Below are 21,199 nucleotides of genomic sequence, written 5' to 3'. Positions count from 1 at the left end.
CAGCTCATAAATCACTGAGTGATTGCATTTGTTCTCTAGGATTTAGTTGTTTGTTTCATACTTCAATATTTAAATACTTAAACCAACTCTTATGTATATGGAGGAATAAAAGTATAAAAATAACGAAAGAAAAGAGAAAGCAAAGAGAAATTGAACAGTCTGCCTGGGTTTTGTTTTGTTTTTTACAGTGATATGATGTTGCTGCTGTTTGTAGTTAAAGGTCTAAGTTTAAGGAAATTGGTAAAATGCAAGTGATAGAAAATCTGTGATATATAAAAATATAAGCACACAAGAGAGTTTCCTTAAACAACTTTTTGCTAGGCTTTCAGCACTTCCTGTATGATTTACAAACCATCTATTGTAATCCAGTACTGTGATTAGTCAGATGTGAAATTTAGTAGGTTTTGTATTTTAATTTAGAAAATGAAACTAGGCAGCAAAGCAGCATACAAATACAGAGTTAAAATATTAATTACTTTTTTAAAAACAGGGGGTTTAGGTCAATAAATAACTACAAAGTAACTTCAAATATGTGACCTTTATTGTCAACTTCTAAACTCAGCTTTCCTTTTCTTTTTGAGACATTGGAAGAGCACGAGGCAGAGACAGGTATGAAGTCTAAAGAGGCCAGAAAGTATATTTTCAACAGTTTGGATGATATAGTGCACGTGAGTATTAAAGAGTTCTTCCTTTGCTAAAGGAATGTGGGGGAATGGTGATTTTAAAATATTTTACTCATTTTGAAATAAACACCTTTTAGAATATTATTTATTGTATATCATTCATCTCCATTCTTCTCTGTATATTGTTGTGCTAAGGAAAATGTCTAGCTATGTCAGCCCTTTGGGCTTTTTATAAAAATCTTCCTTTGTCATTGCTTGTGTTAAACAATAGTCCCTGTCCTTGTGGTGGGGGAGCCCTTCCATTTTATGTGTAATGTGTACTTTCGCTTCCACCTTATCTGCCATTCTGGGTTAAAAAAGAACACATACGGATCCTGTTATCTTAACTATATAATTTCCAGTATAATTCTGCTATTTTAACATTATAATTCTCAGTGTAATTATTTTTTCCTTTCTTTTTTTAAAAAAAATAAATGTTTCTTCACTTTTCTTTAGCTTTATAACTCTCTAGTCAATAACAAAAGGAAATTTTTCGTTCTCTTCTATATCTTGAAAAGAGAATAAAAAAATATTTTTACGAGATTGGCATTAATACACATTTGAAATTGTTTTTTGGAGATTACCTCTGTAGTTTAAGTAAGACCATATAAAGACCTTTATCCCAAATCTTACTACTTAAATTCCATGTCCCATACTGGAATTAAAGCCTTCAGGGGTTTTTAGCTGGGGAGGTTGCAAGGGGAGTAGTGTGTGTGCAGAGGAATGTCACAATTCCAAGCCAACTGTGTTGGGATAAGCCAATGCCTCGCATGATAAAATCATTGAATATTACTATTTTATAGTAGAAAACAATAACAGAAAAAGTTAAACTAAGATGCATATCTTCTATTTGACTGTTTTGCTCAATGCCAGGTGAACATGGTGATGGATTTGGAAGGAAGTGACCTGTTGGCAGAGAAGGCAGATAGGAGGGAATTTGTCAGTCTGTTGAAGAAAATGTTGCTTATCGACGCTGATCTAAGAATCACTCCAGCTGAGACCCTGAACCATTCTTTTGTTACCATGAAGCACCTCCTTGATTTTCCTCATAGCAACCAGTATGTAACACACAAAAATTCTTTTTTTAAATCTCTGTTGTAGTGATTCATGTGTATAATAGTGTTGTTTCTTCTGCTATCAGAGAGAAAAATCTTTTGTCATTTTTGTAATGTCTTAGAGAATTCTTTCAAGTGCTTGCGAAATTAAATACATCTACTTGGTCAAGGAAACTACGATTTTTTCTGAAAAGTTACCTTTAAAGCAATAGATATCTAAGTTACCATTTTAATGCCTGGTTCTTAAATTCCAACACTGCAGAAACTTGGGCTTGGTTTTTGGAAGTGTGAACAGCCTTAGTTCCTGTCAGTCATTGAGAGCTAGGGTAGGCATTTCCTCTCGAGATGAACAACTCAGATACCTTCTTTTATGCATGGTTAATGTGGAATATATTGAAAGTTTTCTTGCTGTTCTGGAATTGTGTGTTTCTTTCGTTGTGGATTTCCTAAAGTGCAAGTGTTTCACTGAAAAAGCTTTCCATCCATTCAGTTTACTATCCTTCCTGCTGGTACACAGTTGTTAGGAAATGGTGTTAGACGCGAGGAGCAGGAAATAGCAGTATTCTTCTTGATCTTAAAATGTGGATTACAAAGGCTTAACGTGAACATAGTAATAGCGGGATTTCTTTTTTTTTGCTACTTCTGTGTATGATGCCATTCTGTGAAGCATGGAAATGTGGGCTTTGAACTACTTTTTTTTTTTTTTTTCTCCTTGTTCTGGGGTATTGTTTTGTACGTTTAACGACATGAAATTCTAATTACAGCAACTTCTTTTCTGGTTTTGATAGAGTGAAGTCCTGTTTTCATATCATGGATATTTGCAAATGCAGATCAAATTTGTATGACTTAAGTAACCGCAATAAAACATCGCTTATGAGACCAGTTGCCTCAGGCAGTGCAGCTAATCTGACTGCGAGCTTTACCAAAATTGGTCCGGTAAGAAGTCAGGTAAAAACAATTTTTTTTAAAAAATTATAAACTCCGTTAATGCCGTTTCTCTAAATAATTTCATAATTGAAAAAAAGTACATCTGTTAAGTGACAAAATCTTCTGTCTTTTACTCTCATTTTTTTCCTAGTGTTTTAAACAAATCAGTCAGTCCGTTCCAAAATGAAGTTACAAACTGGGGTTGCTGTAGCAAAGCAGCGCTGTATTGTAGTGCCCTCCAGTGGCCAAACGGGATCCCTTCCTGTGAAATGTAGTTGAAATTTTAATGCTTAGAAGTTGTTTTGGTTTTGTTTTTTAGTTGTTTATTATATAAACTGGTGGGACAAGTGTGTGAGAGATATAGATTCACAGTTATAATGTTGCCTGTATTGAATCTGTTCCCATAGGCACTAACTGCATCTGCCCATTCAGTTTTGCACCGAGGGATACCACTGCAGGCAGGAACTGCTCAGTTTGGTTGCAGTGATGTTTTCCAACAGGCGTTGATTATATGTCCTCCTACTATTCAAGGTATGTTGAATTGTAATTCTTACAGTTCCTAAAATATTAGTGTAACTGTCTGTCTGTTAGCAATATTTGAGTTTTCCATTATATCCACTTAAGCTATATACTTAAAAGGACTTTATCATGTCATTAAAAAAGTAGCATGTGAGTCAGATCCAGATACATTGCACCTTTCTGAAAGAAATAGCAAAGCAGCATCTGCAGAAAATGGTTTAAGCAATCCAGAGTATACCACACGCACATAGATATGTGTACATATATACATATCTTGGATAAAATAAAGGGACATTGTAAAAGTTGAAGCAAGACAGGAGGGTATTCTGAAATAAAATTTGAGAGGAAACAAGATGAAGGGAATATCAGTGTTGTGGTGGATTTTTTAGTGGTGCGTTTTTTTGTTTCTTTTTTGGTGGGTCTGTGTATGTTGGGGTTTTTTTGTTTGTTGATGTGGTTGTGGTTTGGGGTTTGCTTTTTCTTTTATTTTCTTTTCTTCCCCCTCCTCCAACTACAGCCGTAGGGTATCCTAGGGGTAAGGATAAGAAAACATAACAGTTCTTGTGATAAATCTGTCTGGATGGTAAAGTTGGTTTTTTTTATTGGACTTCAAAGTGAATGTTTAAGAAAACATCTGGAAACTCGAGGCTTCTTTTAAGGATGTAGCTGCCCTATGTAAACCCTGTCACATTTACTGTCCTGCAGTTATGATGAACCAGGACAGCTGGATAGAACTGCCACAGCTTTCTGATGGCTGAAAAACACATAACTACATCTTTGAGAATTTTCATTGCATTGTGCTCTGAGGAGGAAAGGGCAGCTTGGCTGAACGCTCCTGTATTACAAAGGATAATATTGATTTAAGCATACAATTTTGTATTTATTGAAAGAAATTATTGGGTGAGAATTTAATTCTCAGAAACATTTGGAAGACTGCAAGGTGGAAATGCTAGTATGGAGGTATTTCTGCAGTGTAGAAAATGAACAAATAAGCATATGCATCTCTAGAAGGACACATGGTAATGCAGTTGACCTCTGTTTCCTAAAAACCTGTATTTGCATCATAAAAATGTAGGTCTTATTTTTTGGAGGAGTCTTTAAAACCTCATTTAGATCTCAGAATATATCAAGAAAAACTTGGTTTTTGTGTTTATAATGGGCTGATCAAAGAGGAGCTAATGAAAAGCAGCCTTTCATATACTAGTAATAGTCATTTATGGAGAGGGAAAGGTAGTTTATATTGTTTGCTTATTAAGTCAGCTTGATTATAGTCTTCATCTCCAAAGATGCAATTTATCTGTCTTGGTGATGTTCAGCTTCATGTTGAGATCAGATCTTGAAATGATGGAGTTTATAGGAAGTAGGGTTTTTAAGAATGACTTTCAAAGTCCTCCTTAATTCTCCCTCTGCATTTTGAAGTTCTAGAAATCACACTAGATTCACTCGGGGGAAAAAAAACCCAAACCACTTTTACCCTGAACTTAGAGAACTCTATCCCTTTAGATAAAGACAGCTACAGCAGGCTTTCAGTAATGTTATTTGTGCTGGCTGCATCTGTCTTGGGTTCCAGAAACTCATGGAAGCTATGTGTATTTACCGTGCAGAGTGTCAGAGGCTGTAAGAGCTACATGCATAGCTTCACACAGATTTCCTTCTGAGCACTTAGTATGGCTAAGTAATTTCTGACTTAAATTGTATATATGCTTTACACAATGACATAATCCATAATTTAAAAACCCTTCTGTTTTCATTATACGAATGAAATTCATATGAATAAATGATTATTTAGCACTTTAGAGGAGAAGGCTCTAGGGAGACCTTATAGCAGCCTTCCAGTCCTTAAAGGGGCTACAGGAAAGCTGTGGAGGGATTCTTTATTGGGGGTGTAGGGGTAGGGTGAGGGGTAATGGTTTTAAACTGAAAGAGGGTAGTTCAGATTAGATATAAGGAAGAAATTCTTCCCTGTGAGGGTGGTGAGACACTGGCACAGGTTGCCCAGAGAAACTGTGGCTGCCCCCTCCCTGGAAGGGTTCAAGGCCCTGGAAGTGGACGGGGGTTTGAGCAACCTGGGCTAGTGGACTAGATGATCTTTAAGGGCCCTTGCAACCCAAACCATTCTATGATAATAGAAAAGGAAACAGTACAGGCAAATACTCTGTCTGTGATCTATATACTGTACTCTTATTCTGATGACAAATCTCCAAATTTAAATTCTGCTACAGCCTGAGTGAAGGGGATATATTGTGTTCATCACATAGGTGACGAGCTGCTGGCACAGAGGGGAGGGGATATTAATGGTATCTGGCACTGCTTCAAGGTTTCCCTGCTTGGCTACTCTGTCGAATATCTGAAGTGCTAAAGCTTGCTACTTCTTGGCAGAGAGAAGATGTTGCTGTTCTAGATGGCTGTGTGGAAAAAATTAGTCAACAGTGTTTCAAAATTAAAAGCTTTGGACTGCGTGGTTATATCTCAGTATTGTGTTATGACATGAGAGATTACATCAGATGAAGATTTTCCTTCATCCTTTACTGTAAAGATTTTAAAAAAACACCCCACATTTAATTCTTAGTTTAATAGTTCTTTAGCAGTTACCTCCAAACACCCATTACTTAGTCTTTGACTAAAGCACAAGACACAAAGTGCAGTTAGAAGATGAAATTAATATATTGCCTAGGCAGTATTTTCTTCTAACATAGCTGTTCTGTTGCAATATCTGTTGGAAAAAAAAAAAATCCTATTTCATTTCAGTTTAACATTATTATGTCAAAAATTAGTAGTAGTAGTAAACATTGCAGCCTTGCTATATGTTGTTAGTTTCCTGGGGCAATAATGAAATCTACACAGGGCATGAGATGCATCTTTTTCCTATTATGTGCTTGTGGTAATATTCCAACAGTGCTACAGTTTGCATTATTTTGATGAAGGGAGGAATAGGATTATTCCTTTGCATTCCATTGCAAATATTTGATGACATACACAAAATTTTACACTGGTTCCCACAAAAGAGATATAACAAAAGGTAACAAATAGGGGCATTATACGTGTGGTATTGCCAACTATAAAAGCGAAGAGGAATGGGTTTCAGCTAGCTGGAAATACAGAGCATAGGAAGTTCAGGAGTCAGTTGTGAGAAGCTTTGAAATTCAGTTCTACTTGCTTTTGTCTGCTTCCTTTCAAATACCTTTAATATAATTTGTGATAAAGAGTAAATGCTTAGCTTTGCAGACCTTTCTGGCAAAGTAATTCTGCTTTCTAGTAGTCTGTTTCCAAATAGTAGCTATTGGCAGTTCTTTCTGGAAATTACAGCATCAAATATTTGTGCAGATAAGTAATAGCACAAAAATCTTTTAGATGTTGATTCATTTGGCTTGAAAGTCTAAATTAGGGAGTTAGATCATAAATACATCAAGGAAAAATAGTAAAGTGTTCCAAAATTATCCTTTATGTTTTCATTTTGCTTAGAAAATATATATAAGACTGGTGTTTTGCTTAAAGCTTGGGTATATGCTTTTCTCCTTGATAGGAATTCCTACAAACCATAGTAAACCTACCAGTTTCTCCCTGAGGGTGGATAATGCAGTTCCGTTGATGACCCAAGCTCACACAATTCAGCCACTACAGATTCGAGCAGGAATCCTTTCTCAGGTTGGCCTACTCTAAAGTAAAAATCTTAATTGTTTTATTATTAGTTAGTAAATATTTTTGCCCTGTAGAGTTCCGTTGCAGTCGGTCTTTTGTTTTGTGCTGAACTAGAAGCAGCTAACGTAAGTTCAGTCATTCCCTGTATCATGAAATCTTCTCTGCTTCACCACAGACATGGTCGAATCAGACCCAGCAAATACTGGTTCCTGCATGGCAGCAAGTAGCACCAGTGGCAGCTCCTGCTACATCTCTGACCTCTGATGCTGTGGCTGGCCCACAGAGGCTTGGAGACTGGGGGTAAGCCCACATATTTTTGTGCAGTACCTTAATGGCTTTGATTTAACAAGATCTATAGATGCTGATGCAAATGACTTGCAATTTAAAACTTCCTTTACTTTTCCGCAGGAAGATGATTACCCAGGGCACCCATTACAATTCAATGATACCGCAGCCTCTTTTAACACATCAGATAACCTTGTCTGCCCCTCAGCCAATTAGTGTGGGCATTGCACATGTTGTCTGGCCTCAGCCTGCAGCTACCAAGAGGAACAAACTGTGTCAGAACAGGTTGGTCGAATATTTCAGACATTCAAAGATATTGTATCTGTAGTTGCTGTTCAGCGGAAAGGGGAATAGCCTGGAAAAGTGGAATGTTTGTTAGTGACAATTGTACTTAAATGGTCTTTTGGAAAAATTTGTCCTTTCTGCCCTAAGTTTTCAATGTTGTTTTGGTAATACAGACTAGATGGAACAAATACTTGTAATAGTAAGAGGTTTTAGTCCCTATTGACTAGTATGTGCTTATCACGGTAGCAATGTTGTCTTTATAGCCTTTGGGGAGGTGGCTCTAATGAGATACTCCTAAGCTTATGTGCATGAGGTTATATCAGGTTTAGACAAAGAGAAGTAAAGAGATACTACATAACACGGTTGCAGTATGTCTTACAGTCATCTTAAGAATAGTCTTTCTTTCACTGGTAACCAAAAATTCTTCAGCTGTTTGCTGAATAAAATATGCCCCACTGCCATACAAAGTATTCGCAAAGGTGTGGGCGCTCAGTAAAGGGGAAAGCATGGGTTACAAAGGGCAATGTCAGCAGCCCTGTGTTAAGGAAGGATTTCATTTGGAGGCTACCAGCTTTTGTTTTCAGGGAGAATCTTTGCAGGAAGTCTGACCAGGTTTTGTTTGCTTGTTTTTTGCCCAAATGGGATTTTAATTTCTTTTATAAGAAAATGGGATTTTCAATGTATTGTATTGAATGTTGTTGCAAATTTCTGTCTTGGATATTACGTAGTTTGGATTTTTTTTATTAATGTCTGAAATCATCTATGTATTTATGACTTTACTGTTTTGTGGTTTTCTTTGTATTAGTTTAGAAAATTGGTGGTTTAGTCTACATTACTTTCTTTGTTTTTGTTGAAAATAGTAGTTTTCAGGTCTGTTGGTAGAGATTCACTAAATATCAAGTGGTGTGTTTTCTTCACAGGAGCAATGTGTTACAAAATACCAATATCCAAAATTCAGCCTTTATATCTCCAAAGATACTTAACCTGAAGGCTGTAAAGAGAATAAGTTGTATAGAAGCACAGGACAATCATAACTCGGAAGGACAGGAAAGTAACTGTTGTGAAGCATCGGTCAGGCTGGCCCCTGATTCATCTCTTCCAACCAAACAGCGCCAGGCCATCTTCATTGCCGGCTCCCCCAGCCCAGCAGTCAGTGTGATCACCATCAGCAGTGACACAGATGAAGATGACATAGGACGAACGCATTCACTGAGAGAGTAAGAATCGATGTTTACTTTTGTTAAGGTGTTACTTAAATATAGCTGTCTTAGCATAGCTACTGTATTTAATGAATCTGAGTTAAAAAAAGACAATCCACTTCTAATCAAATTTCACTAAGAAGTTAACTCTGAGCAGGATATTATTTGAAAGTGAAAAATACTTTCAAAAGTCTACCTCATTAATCTATAGATCTTAGGCATTTTCAAACAGAATACTTCTAGGTCCAGCATATTTTTTTTCTTAATGTTGTCATACCCTATTTATTTGTTGAAGATCAGTCTTCTGGCTTTCTATAATCAATGTTATCGCTCTACAGTAGCATCCAGTAGATAATATTACATACCTAAGGGTAAAAAGTATTTCTCTTAACAGTATGAAAGGGTGTGCATTTGGGTATAAAAGCAGATGCTGAGTATGGTCCACCAGAGGAGCGTTCTTTCACAAAGCTATCAAAGAAGCATGTATCATTTTAAATGAGGGCTTAAAAGTTTAATGTTTGTTGACTATTTTTACTTGTAATGATTCTGAATTGGAAGAACTTGTATTTTAAGTCTAAACTTTGTCAAATGTTTTAAGGCTCTGAACTGTTGTATTAAAGTCTTCTATCTACTTGTTTTAGTACTGATTCAGTAAAAAAATTACTCATTTAATACGTTTCAAAACATGCATGTTTAGTCTAGAATTTCCAAAAAAACACTGAAAAGGTTTAAAATAACTTTTGGATGTAAAAGAAATAAGGAATTGGGTATTAATTTACATTTAAGGGACCATTTCTAATATTTGACCTCTTTTTTATTCTGTAATTACACCTAAGTCAGTGCTGTATGGAAAGAATGAATGAAGGATGGTAAGTTTGCTCACTTTCTTTTTGTGTGGTAGGTGTAAAGGTAGCCTTGACTGTGAAGCCTGCCGGAATACCCTGAACATTGACCGCGTCTGTTCTCTCAGCAGTCCTGACAGCACTCTGAGTACCAGCTCCTCGGGACAGTCCAGTCCATCTCCTTGCAAGAGGTCCAACAGGTAAAAAGTTGTGCTTCTTTCAACAAAAAGAAAGATCCTAATATACAGCAGTCTCAGTTTATACTAAAAAATGCAAAAACCAAAAGGTATTTGGTCCTGGTTCCACTGATTGTACTGTGGTCTTGCTTCTGGCAGCTGGCATTCACCATCTTCTTAGCCCGTTCTTCTTCTGATCCAAACATGGAGCTTCAATAATAGCCAAGGCTATTATTATGAGTTGGCTTCTCCACCTCTTTCCCCTTCCAGCAGCTTTGGTAGAAGCAGTGGTTGAATGGATGAGTTCACAGCACTTGACCAGCATGGATTTTGCAGACCACCAGAGCTAAAATAGCCACTGTGTAGAGAGAGAGTTACATTTGTCTCCTTAATCTAAATCTGTTTATAAGAATCTATCAGTCATGCACAGGCAGCGCTCTCTGGAGGAGCTTCACGGAGACCTGAGTTTTCGGTAGATAAGGTCTAGTGTAGGTGCTGGTGGTTGATATGCAGATGAGAGGGAGCTGCCTGCCACTGTGCAGATTGCTTCCTCAGCACGTTCTATCTCATCCTGACTCTCGCAGGCCCCAGGGATGGCTTTTTGCAGGCTTCAGGATGTGGCTGATTTCTAGAAGGAAATTGGATCAGTATGTTCTCTTTTGCTAGTGTAATAACCATTGGGACACCTTTTATGTTTTGATTCGGGAAGAAATGAAATAATCTTCTACAATCCTTTATTTGGCCTAAAAATCTAAATTTCAGTTGGATTATAAGTACAAGACTATTTAAAAAATAAATTTTAAAAGTGAGTGTAAGTTGGGTTGCACGTCTGAGTCTTTATGTTGAAGTTATCCCCTTTCTCTGAACTTTGCAAATCATGGGTAGAATGAGTTTGAATATTGAACTGCCATCTGAATGTCTGTGCTTGTATAATTAAAATGTAACATTTTTATCCACCCTTGAGTAGTTCCACTTCCATAAATTTTATATGGTAATTTAATAAAATGTATCTCTATTATGAAAATGTATTTGTTTCAATGCAATACTACCATTTTTTGATAGTATGTCAGATGATGAACAGGAAAGTGGATGTGATACAGTGGATGGTTCCCCAACTTCAGACTCTTCAGGACATGACAGCCCATTTGTGGAAAATGGCTTTGTAACTAATACCAATAAAAATAAGGAAGCAAGAGCATCGGTTAATCCTGAAACCAAATCAGCTGTTTGCACAGTAGTGGTCCCACCAATGAGACTTGAAAACAGGCTACATCTTGATGAACAGATGGTGAATACAGGTAGGTTAGTTCAGGTGTGTTTTTTCTTTCTATACCAATAGATAATAATAGAAATTTGAGTATCTATTCAATAGCCATACATACAAAGATTTTGACCACTCATATATCTGCTATAAACACTCCTAAATTGTGTTGTTTTTTAAGACATTAGTGTATTATTTTATTATTTCTCCCTGTATGCTGAAGCAAATGAAACTTTGTCTAACTTTTGTTAGAACAGTAACAACAAAAATATAACATTGTTCATTTATATCTTGGAAGATGCTACGTGCCAGCCACTGAAAAAGGGTCGGGCTGTCCTGGGAAAAATAAACCAGTCTTCTGTAGTAGGAAACCGTCAGCAAAAACTGACATCAGCATTCCATCAGCAACATATAAACTTCAGTCAGGTATGTGTACTTACTCATATTTAAGTATTTTTTTTTCTGTTTTGAGGTTCCAAACATGCTGAATGCTCATAATTTCAATTGCTGTAAATGGCAACTGCAGGTTTTCAACAGCTTTACTGCAGAAGTGTTAAAATCTTGAAAAATGGATTTCAATTTACTGGGCAAGTCATAAGTATCTTTTACTTTTGGTCATTTTCTTAAAGCAGCTAATTTCATTTTAAAAAATGATAGAAAAGCCATTCTGGGAAAACTATCAATGCCCATGTAAAATCAAAGCACAAGACAAAATGAAAAATACATTAGCATATTTTTTTTCCTACACCCAAATGCTAAAATACTCAGTGTGCAGTTAAAAACTAGGTCTGTATTTCAGTCTTGTTCTGTAAGTAGTGTGCATGAAAATGCTTGTAGTTTGAGTATCCAGAGATAGGATAGAGCTTAGCAAACCCAACAGTTTCTTACCTTTGCTGCCAGGTAGTGAAGCTGGTGGGGGAAGAAGTTGTGACTGTAGTTCAATCCAGTGTTGGAAAATACTCAAAGCTAATGTGAAAGTTACTTTTATCGTTACCTAACAACATAGTAATTGTGTCTGCTGTGGCTGAGAACTGAAGTTGACATAGGACATCAAGTTTAAGCCCTTCTTAATTAATTAATTTTGAACTGTAGCTGCCTTGAGCTTTTGGTTAGATATCTGGAGGTACATTTAATATAAGAGCAGTACCTGTTTGTATGAGTCTCGCAGAGTATAACTAACTGTGAATATTAAATTCTAAGTTAAATACTAAATGCAAGCATGCTATATGTAGATAAGAGGATTTACCAATAATGACTTGAATAGTTTAGGTTGAAAGAAATATTTGGATGGGTGACACCATCTCCTCTTCTGCATGATTATGCAGAAGGGTTGGTTTAATTAATTCTAAGCAAACCTTAATATGATCAGCACAGTATTAATTTTTAATCTCTCAATGGCTGCGGCTCCTCGGCCTCTTGGCAGAAAGTGTAGAACGTTATTTTCATTACAGAAATTTATGCTGATCCTTCCTTCTTTGGTAGATGCCCTGTGTAGTTTGAAGTCTGCATCATTTAATAGGAGTAATTGATTTTTAATCTTTTGCCTTGTAACTGTTAATGATTGTCACATCTTCCTGTGATCGTAGCCCTAGACTTCTGTTTGCCTAGTTGTCTCAGATATTTTCAATCCGTTTATTATTTTTTTCTGCTCTCCTCTAAAATTTCTCTCCTATTTGTCCTCTTTGTGCCTCATTATGGTGCCCAAACTGAATGCAGCACTTCCAATTGATGCCAAGCCAGTGCTGAGTAGAGTGGAATAAGCACCTTGCTCATGTGATACATGGTATTTCTGTTAAAACAGCCCAGCATGGCATTTTATCTTTTTCTTTTTTTTTGCAAGAGCATTAAAATAACTTGTGTTCTGTTTACCATCTCTTATTGTCAGAATTCCTGTCTGTGCTACTATCTAAATAGCTACTTTTTTTTTCTTTGTTCGAGCATTTAATTATTCCTATCTCAGTATTTCTCTTGATTTTTAAGTTGACTAGTTTTAGTGCATTATTCCATTTTTCAAACTCTCTTTATACTTCAAAATAACTAAGACCTGCCCGTTTCTCTGTGTGGACAGGTTCAGCCCTTTGGATCTGGGCCACAGGAATGGAACGGAAACTACGCTCATAGGAGGCAGCAGGCTTACATCGCAGCCAGTGTTGCCGGTCACGCTTTCTCCCTTCCGCAAGGAAGTCCAAATCACACTACCGTGCACGCGCATCTCTCTGGAAGTACCCACCTTGGAGGACAGCCTGCTATTCTCCCCTACCCGTCGTCGGCACCCCTTAGTACTGCTGCGCCTGTTGCCCACCTCCTTGCCTCGCCATGTACCTCAAGACCCTTGTTACAACATCCAACGTACAATATCTCTCATCCCAGTGGTATAGTACACCAAGTTCCAGTTGGCATAAATCCCCGTCTCTTACCTTCCCCAACCATTCATCAGACTCAATACAAACCAATTTTCCCACCGCATTCGTACATTGCAGCATCTCCTGCTTACACAGGATTTCCATTGAGTCCAACAAAACTCAGCCAGTATCCATTTATGTGAGAACTCAAATACAGTATATTGAGGAAGCTCAATGATACAGAAGTTTGGTTTAAGAAGAAACATGGTATTTATTAAATATTAGCCATGGCACAACAGGAAAATTATTTTTTTGAATCATGTAGACTTGGGTGCAATTTAAACAACTCTGAGCTTTAAAAAAAAAAACAAACTCACTTTTAATGTGTTTTGCACATTTGGTATACCTTGTCTTTGGTCATGTTATCTTCTTATATAGTAACTTTAGACAGGTGACTTATGGGAGCAGAAATCTGGTTTTGCTCCTGCTATTTTTTATAAAATTGCCTTCTAACTAGTGCAAGACACGTCTACATTTGGGAAGCCATTCAGTGTACAGAACTAGAGCAACAGATGCACATGTGTCAGCAGTACAGTGTAGAAGTAACTTGTTTGTATTGCGTATCTTGGTGTTTAAATGTTGAGTCACTTATCTAAAAGTTGAGCTGTTGTTCTTCACATTGCATGTGTCTTTTGCATGGGCAAAAAAAAAAAGCCTAAACATTGCTCTTAAATGTTGTTGTCCTAATAATCTCAGCTGCATTGTAAACTGTTCCCACACATAGTGCCTTAAATATTTGAGGTTGTTAATGTTATTACTTATATATAAATGTTGAGGACTGCAGCACTTAAAAATTCAGATCTGCTGATTTTTTGATAGCGTAATGCTCATTTTGGGTTTTGTGTGGTATGATTTTAGTATTGGGTGTGTTTTTCTTACTGAGAAGGCAGCATGTTTTGCTGTAGCCGAATTTTGCTGTCTTTTTTTCCCCCAGAATGATCTAGCTTCAAGACAAGACTTTAGTAGTGCTTAAGAAAAGTTGATTCAGTAGCTATTGAGTAGTGACACACAACACAGTACTTCATACTGGTAAATGGAACTGCAATACAACCTAAGTAGTTTATTTTAAAAGTGTTTGTCTAATTGGATATAATAAAATGTTTAGAGGTGCGGTAGGCATGACTGACTAGCTAATGAAAGAAAAAGCCAAGTGCTCATTGATCCATGATGTGGTTTCATCTTAGCTTGAGCAAACCATGCAGTATTTAATAACTAGTAGCAGAATATTTACTATTGAAGCTTGAAAAGATGTGAGTTCTTTGTGTGCAATCTTTCATTTATGCATGGGAGAGATTTTAGTCTTTTTACATTATAGTATTTGTTTTAGCCTGTTGTGTGTGTTTGCTTATTTAATACATTCCGTCAGGGACGTAAATTACATGCTTTTTGCATTATTTTTTTCCTTAGGAAGTGTGTCTTTTCGTTTTTTGTTTTGTTCAAATGAAGTTGCTTTTGCAGCACCAAAGACTTAATCATCCATTTCCTATAAAAGGTAGCTACTTTTTCATAGACCTCAAGTATACTGTAGTGTAGAGATGGGATTTACGGAAGGTATTAAGCTGAGGCTGTGTTTTAGCTTATGGGCAAGTAATAAATTGTATCATTTATCTTGAATGTATCATAGATAAGCTGCTATATAATGATTGCCACTTCAGATAGCTGTGAAATTAGGTGATTAACTAGTTCTTTCTTAGCCTTCTAATTTCTGTACAAGTCTAATTACATGAAATAGAAGCCGGGTTTTGGGTTTGGTTTTTTTTTTTTAAATTTTGTTTTCATGTTTGAAGTGTCGTAACTACTATACTGTAAATGATGGAAGATGATTGCATATGTTTTTTGGGGGTGTGTTATTTGCATCAGTATTTTATCTCCATTAACTTTGAGCTCATCACTGCATATAAGTGGATGTATGGATGTAACTTAATTTTTTTATGTTTTCATATTGGCATTGTGTAGACACTTAAGAAGCTGCATCTTGCAGGCTTGACTTAACTTTTTTTTAAAACAAAATCTGGAATACAATCCTTGCAATGTTGACTGGAATAAGAGTGCAAAGCATTTAACTCTGTCAATAAGCTAATAACTGGTAATCTTTTTCTTTACTCCACTAACACAAGCAGTGTTTTATTTAATGAATGTCTGAATGAAATAAATGTGCCTACATTTGATTTATTTTTAAGTAATAACTAAAATACAACAGTATTAGATCATAAAAAAAAAAAAAATAAAAATACCAGCAGTTCATTTTTAATCACACTGAAAATTAAGAAACCTAACTTTTCCCAAAAGTTTCAGTGTTTTTAGTAATCAACTCTATGCATTTTGTACAAGTGTATGTATATAAAGTATACATTAGAAACTAGGAGTATCCTGATGAATTTGAAATCTTATCAACACATATATAAAGCCTAAATATAGGGAGTCGAGAAAATGCTCAAATTGGATATCCACCTTACCACTTCAAACTTGTGCTGTATGGTCCAGCAGGTAGTTTTCTGTTCACTCCCTTGTGTTGGGAAGCGATGTTTTTTTGGTGCTCACTCCATTGCAGGCAATGGACACACCAAGAATCACCAATACAAATGGAGGAAATGAGTTTTGTATTGTGATAACACAAAAATACTGCATTTTTTTTCTGGGGCCATGGGGATCTTCATTGGTCTAATGTATTTACTGTACTTTCTTTTTACTGTGCTTAAGGTTTTAAGCTAACGTGCTTGTTAAATCGACACAATTATCTGTATATCACAACAGTATCCTATCATATGCAGGAAAAAGTTGCTGTAAATGCGCCCCAAATTAGATCTGCTGCTCTTTCTATGTGTTGTAATTCTAGAAATGTCTGCATTTCAAAGAACGAAATATTTGGGATCCTGCCACAGCTTAAATTCGATATACTGGGTGACTTTTCCCCCATCCTGCAATACACTCTGAGAGAACGGACTCTTGTCACTGCAAGTGTCCGGGGCCCATCTGCAGAAAAAAAAAAAAAAAACAACCAAGAGCTTTCAGGGCGAGGGCCTTTTCTGTGAAAAAAGTCATCCTCTGAGAAGCATTTATATGTTACCGTTTTAATGCCTTTTTTTAAATAAAACACTGCATGACTACAGAATTGCATATCTGCATATTACTTTAATTTGCAAGATTTTATATGAATTTCTTGTGTTCAGTTTTTAACTTTACTTCAGGGTGTTTTATTGGTCAAATATGCTACTGTATTAACTTTTTTTGGTTTTAATTTTTAAATTTTCTATTTTTACTGCTAATTAACTTGGTTTGTGTTAAGTAAAAGTTAAATCACACTGCAAGCTGTAGGAAGACTTGTTCTAGAAATACCCAGTGATAGAGACTTGATTAATAAGTTTGAACTGTTACTGTTTAACAATTTGTAGACTTGTGGCTTTTTTTTTTTTTTTGCTTTGAATTTCTATGCTACACTAGTTCGCCATGTAGCAATTGCACTGTGCAATATTACAATATGAGGACTGGGAAAATTTTTTATGGATGTAATGTCTCTTACAGTTTGCGATAGTATTTCTTTCTAGTTCTCAGTGATTTAAATGTGACCAAGCCTTCTGTACTTTGTCACAAAAAGCGGGTTTTCCAGGTGACTATTTTGGTGAGTGTCAAAATAAGAATTTATGGTGTATTACTGTCGAGATTCACTTTGAATTAAAATATATATTGCAGCAGATGACTTTTGGTGGCTTTCATTTTTTGCTGTGTTACATCAAGGCTGGATTAAGGTAAAAGGCGATGAAAATTCAGGGGGAGGGCTCTAAAATTCTGGTATAATCATTTGACTAAGCTTCTTTATGAAAATTTAATTTTTATTACCTTTCAAAGTTTGCTTAGGAGCATCTTGAGATTCTGCCTTTAGTGTAGCCAGACCTTGAAGGTTCTTTGTTCTGGATGTCCCACTTTTACAACCTTAGAGAAAGGTTACCTGGCCCAGATACCAGCAGATACATCATTGCTGCTGCAGTTTGTCCCAAGCCTGTGGCAACTGCTGCTTGGCCAGCGGGAAGGTGCTCCCGCTGCCGCAGATGGCCCCGTGCGGTCGGTGGCTCCAGATGGCCACCCTGGTGTGCACCAGGCGGCCGTGGAAGGCGCGTTTGCTGCTGCTGTTGCAGCCAAATGTGCTGGTTCTGCCACGGGGTTACAGTGCTTACTGCAATCTGGTGGTTTGGGAGCTGTCATGGAGCGGGCTATTAGGTGCATGTACTTGGGAGGTAGCATGGTTTCTGTCTTTAACATCGCGTTTAAGGTGCTGTCGTAAATGTGAAAGGCTGAAAGGACAGCGCAATATATTTTTGATACCAAAATATTGCAGACAGAAAGCTTTACTTTGCTAAATACGAGGTGCTGCTGTTAGTGATCTTTCACAGCTCTTCAATGCAAGTTGGTCACAGTGTATGCAAAGCTTTTCCTGCAGCACTGTACCTTAGGCTACATGGAAACACATCTGTCCAAATTCTGCAGACGCCTCTGTTGCTATGAAAGCTGCTTCCTTTTCAGTCTTTACGGTTAGACTCATGTATTGTTGACTTTTAAATGCATGTTGACACTGGTATCTATATCCCACATTTTCCATAGCAAATAGAGCCACTGCCTTGGTGCATTTCACACTCTCACTTTTGACAACATCTAACAAACAAGAAAAGACAGCCTGAGCCTTTCCGAGGGAATATGCTGCCTGTGAAGTCCTTTCTGTTCTTGGTTTCTATTAGCAATAATGTCTGACTGTCCCCTGTGGTCCTTCCTGTCCCGTGGAAGGGTAGGACCAGGACAGACTATTATGAGTAAGTAATCTTCCTCTCAGCTGTCTTTAGGATGACTAACACTGGTTTAAAATTCGGTATTTTCCCTGTCACTAAAAGCAAAGGACGAATTTATACTGCAGTTATGATAGTAGATTCATTCAAGGAAAAGCTTTCAGAGTCAACGGGGCAGTCACATGCCACAGATCTGTAGTGGGACAAACACGTTCAGGATGATGCTATGTTTTTCTCAATGAATTAGCTTAGATTCTCAGCTGGAGAGATGATCAGTCTCTGGGAGGCGACAGAGAAGCTGCTGTTTGGTATCACTCACAAAGCAGTACAGTCCTGACAATCACGGTAGCTTCACAGGAATCACTGTGACTCATGCGTGCTGTGACTTCAGCCCCTGTAGTGAATTGAGGCAGCGTGAGTCAAAGTTTCGGCAGGGTTCTGAAATACTACTGCTCCCTGCTTAAAGAGCTGTAACTGCCTCAGAGGCCTGCAGTGTTTGGCATGCATGTGGTGCGGAGCTCTGGCGAGCACCAGAGGAATGCTGCAGCCCTTCCTGCCTCTCTTCCCACACGGTGGCTGGGATGGTCAGTCTGATGTCTGGCTGTGTAGGAAGGCATATAAAACCAGGGGTAAAGTTTGACGGCGATCGATGTTAATTACATCTTGCTACCTTTCGCCTGTAAGAAGTGCATTTTATCTCTCAGGGGAGGTGGGTATGTGCTCTAAGCAGATTCAGACAATTCTAGCAGTCCCTGTCTTGGGGAACAGCACTGAGTATTCTTTGTTAGAATGGTGAAGCTTCATGCTGAGAGGCTGAATTACACATTTGAATGGATTCTTCTCCTTAAATCCTGAAGTAGTGGGTTAAGAGCATCTACACCCTGTTGGAGGTACCAAGAGACTTGACTCCATTCTGTGGTTGTGTTTGTGGAGTGAGATGTTCATAAACTTGGCCTGTTTATTCATTGAAGTTACCTTTCTGGACAACGAAAACAAATCAATTTGGGAAAGGTAAGTTTAGGAAGTAAACTACAGTAATTTGGTAAAACTTCAGTGATCTTTCACTAGCTGTAAGAGATCTTATCCAGACATCATTCTGGAAAATACGCATTTTTAAAATCCTTTGAAAGAACAATGTGCTAGGAAAAAAGATATTTGTATTTTATACATATGTACATACACATATATACTGTGTAATGGAAAATGAAGAGAAGACTGTAATGGTTAAGAACTAGATCAGGAAAAAGTGCTGTCAAAATTAACTTATTGATAGATCTATTACAAAGATTGTGTTATGACAAAGCCTAGAAGAATATGAAAATGATGAAATGCTTTTTCCACAGGACTCCCCAAAGGGAACAGAAGGTGCCACCAGAGGGCCCTGCACTAAACGAGCTGGCCCCAAATAAACCGGAGTGATGAGTAAGCTATCCATTTTACTATAATAATCATACAACTGCCATCTTTTCTCTGTGGCTAATCATTAGTAGTCATCATGTGGAAGCTAATTTTGCAGAGAATGAATTAGTGATTTGAGGAAAAAGGAAGTAAAACGGCACAAAAGGGGCATATTAGTGGCCAAGTAGTTGTATTGGTGGCAGTCGGAGTGTGCTAAACTAGTCAGGTAATTATGCAATTACGGGTCATCGTGACTTTGGGGATGCTGTGAGTAGCTGGGTAGCAGGGTGTAAGGCTGTGACTAGCCCGTGCTGGGCCTTGCTCTACCTCAAACCTCACTTTTAAGAATTGATCAGAAGGACGACTCCTTGCTTTCTGCTGGCAGGGCAGGGAGGCTGGCCCAGCTTTCCCCCACGTAAGCGATGTTGCACCCTTTCAGAATCGGCTCTCGGGGTCCTGGGGCACGTTCTGCCCCGAGCCCACCTTCACTTTGCTCCTCCTCCTCCCGTCATCGTCTGTTGCCCGCAGGCATGACCGGGGCACTAAAATAACTCAGGGAAGAGATGATAATTCACCTTGCTCCTGCTGAAAATACTGGTGACGGGGAACATGAAATGCAGTGCGGTGATCTTTGGTCTGACTGTGACTGAGGCAGCTTCTGCCTCGTGCCGGGGCTCCCCTCTGCTGTCCGTAACACCTTTTCCGAGGCGCCTGGTGTCCTGGTGCACCTTTGAGCACTGCAGAGGCAAACCTTCTGTCCTTCGGGCTCCCCTTTCCGCCTGGAGGTCTGAGCGCAGCCACGGGCGGGGCGGAGTGACCAGGGGCGAGTGCAGGGGTGGGGGCCAGGAGCGGAGCTCTCCTGTGCTGACCCTGGGGGGGCCGAGGGTGTAGCTGCCACTTTGGTCAAGCCCTGGGGCTCGCTCCCGCTTCTTTATTCTCAGAGCTCTTTCCACGCTGGCGGAACCGCTGCCCGCGGGGCTCTGCGCTGTGGCAGTTGCCCCAGAGGAGGTGCTCGCTGGCACCCCAGGTACTGAGGGGCCATCGCTGGAGATGTCCCGGGCGGCGCCTCGCAGGTGCCTCAGCGGGCACTGCAGGGCCGCTCCCGCCGGGAGCGGGCACGGGCTCGCAGGAGCACCGGGAGCGGGCGCAGCTTCATTCACCCCTGGAAGGTGGTGCTGGGCACAGCCGCTTCAGAGGATGCGGGAGGGGCTGGGGGCCAGGGGCTGCTGCGGCGCCCTGGGACGCACCGAGGGCCGAGCCCCCCCCCCACCGCCCTCTCCCCGGCTGCCGCGGCCGCCGGCTCGGTGGAGCGGCCGGCGCTGGACAGCGCCCGGGCCTCCGTCCGCCCGCCCGGGCCCCCTCCCGCTTCCCCGGGCCCGGCCCGGCCGCCGCCAGGGCGGAGCAGGCGGGTGCGGGGGGCCGGGCGCCCCGCGGGGCGGCGGAGAGGGTCCCCGCGGCCCCGGCAGCGCCGCCCCCGCTCCCCGCCTCCCCGCGCTCGGAGGGCGGGGAGCGGGGCCGGGACTGGCGGCGACGTGAGCCCTTTGTGGGGAAGCTCCCTTCCGGGACGCTCGCCGCGCCGGAGCCGGAGGGGCCGCGCCGCCGCCGCTGAGGGGCACCGGCACCGCGTCCCCCGGCCGCGGCGGGCGCCCGGGCAGAGCCGCCGGCAGCATGCGGTGCCCCCCGCTCCCCCCCGCCCTCCTCCGCAGCCGCCGCCGCCGCCTCCCCGCACAGCCGCTGCTCTAGAGCCGGGCGCGGCGGGGCGATGGGCAGCGCT

General features: G+C 39.7%; 1 protein-coding gene across 2 annotated transcripts in view; it reads left to right on the top strand.

Moving 5' to 3' along the window:
• The window catches only part of HIPK3 (homeodomain interacting protein kinase 3), a 75,548-nt gene extending 58,602 nt beyond the window's left edge, over positions 1 to 16,946 (top strand). For both annotated transcript variants that reach the window (XM_074841771.1, XM_074841770.1), the window contains 12 exons: positions 582 to 668; positions 1,536 to 1,720; positions 2,506 to 2,665; positions 3,052 to 3,175; positions 6,687 to 6,808; positions 6,978 to 7,102; positions 7,211 to 7,372; positions 8,293 to 8,589; positions 9,473 to 9,613; positions 10,652 to 10,887; positions 11,149 to 11,276; positions 12,919 to 16,946. In XM_074841771.1, the coding sequence (XP_074697872.1) occupies positions 582 to 668; positions 1,536 to 1,720; positions 2,506 to 2,665; positions 3,052 to 3,175; positions 6,687 to 6,808; positions 6,978 to 7,102; positions 7,211 to 7,372; positions 8,293 to 8,589; positions 9,473 to 9,613; positions 10,652 to 10,887; positions 11,149 to 11,276; positions 12,919 to 13,395 (2,244 nt within the window). In that variant the 3' untranslated portion in view covers positions 13,396 to 16,946. The remainder of the gene's footprint in view (positions 1 to 581; positions 669 to 1,535; positions 1,721 to 2,505; positions 2,666 to 3,051; positions 3,176 to 6,686; positions 6,809 to 6,977; positions 7,103 to 7,210; positions 7,373 to 8,292; positions 8,590 to 9,472; positions 9,614 to 10,651; positions 10,888 to 11,148; positions 11,277 to 12,918) is intronic.
• Positions 16,947 to 21,199: the final 4,253 nt, after the last annotated feature.

The sequence above is a fragment of the Strix aluco genome, chromosome 16, assembly GCF_031877795.1.
Source record: "Strix aluco isolate bStrAlu1 chromosome 16, bStrAlu1.hap1, whole genome shotgun sequence".
Classification (NCBI taxonomy): domain Eukaryota; kingdom Metazoa; phylum Chordata; class Aves; order Strigiformes; family Strigidae; genus Strix; species Strix aluco.
This window is presented reverse-complemented; position numbering and strand designations above follow the sequence as displayed.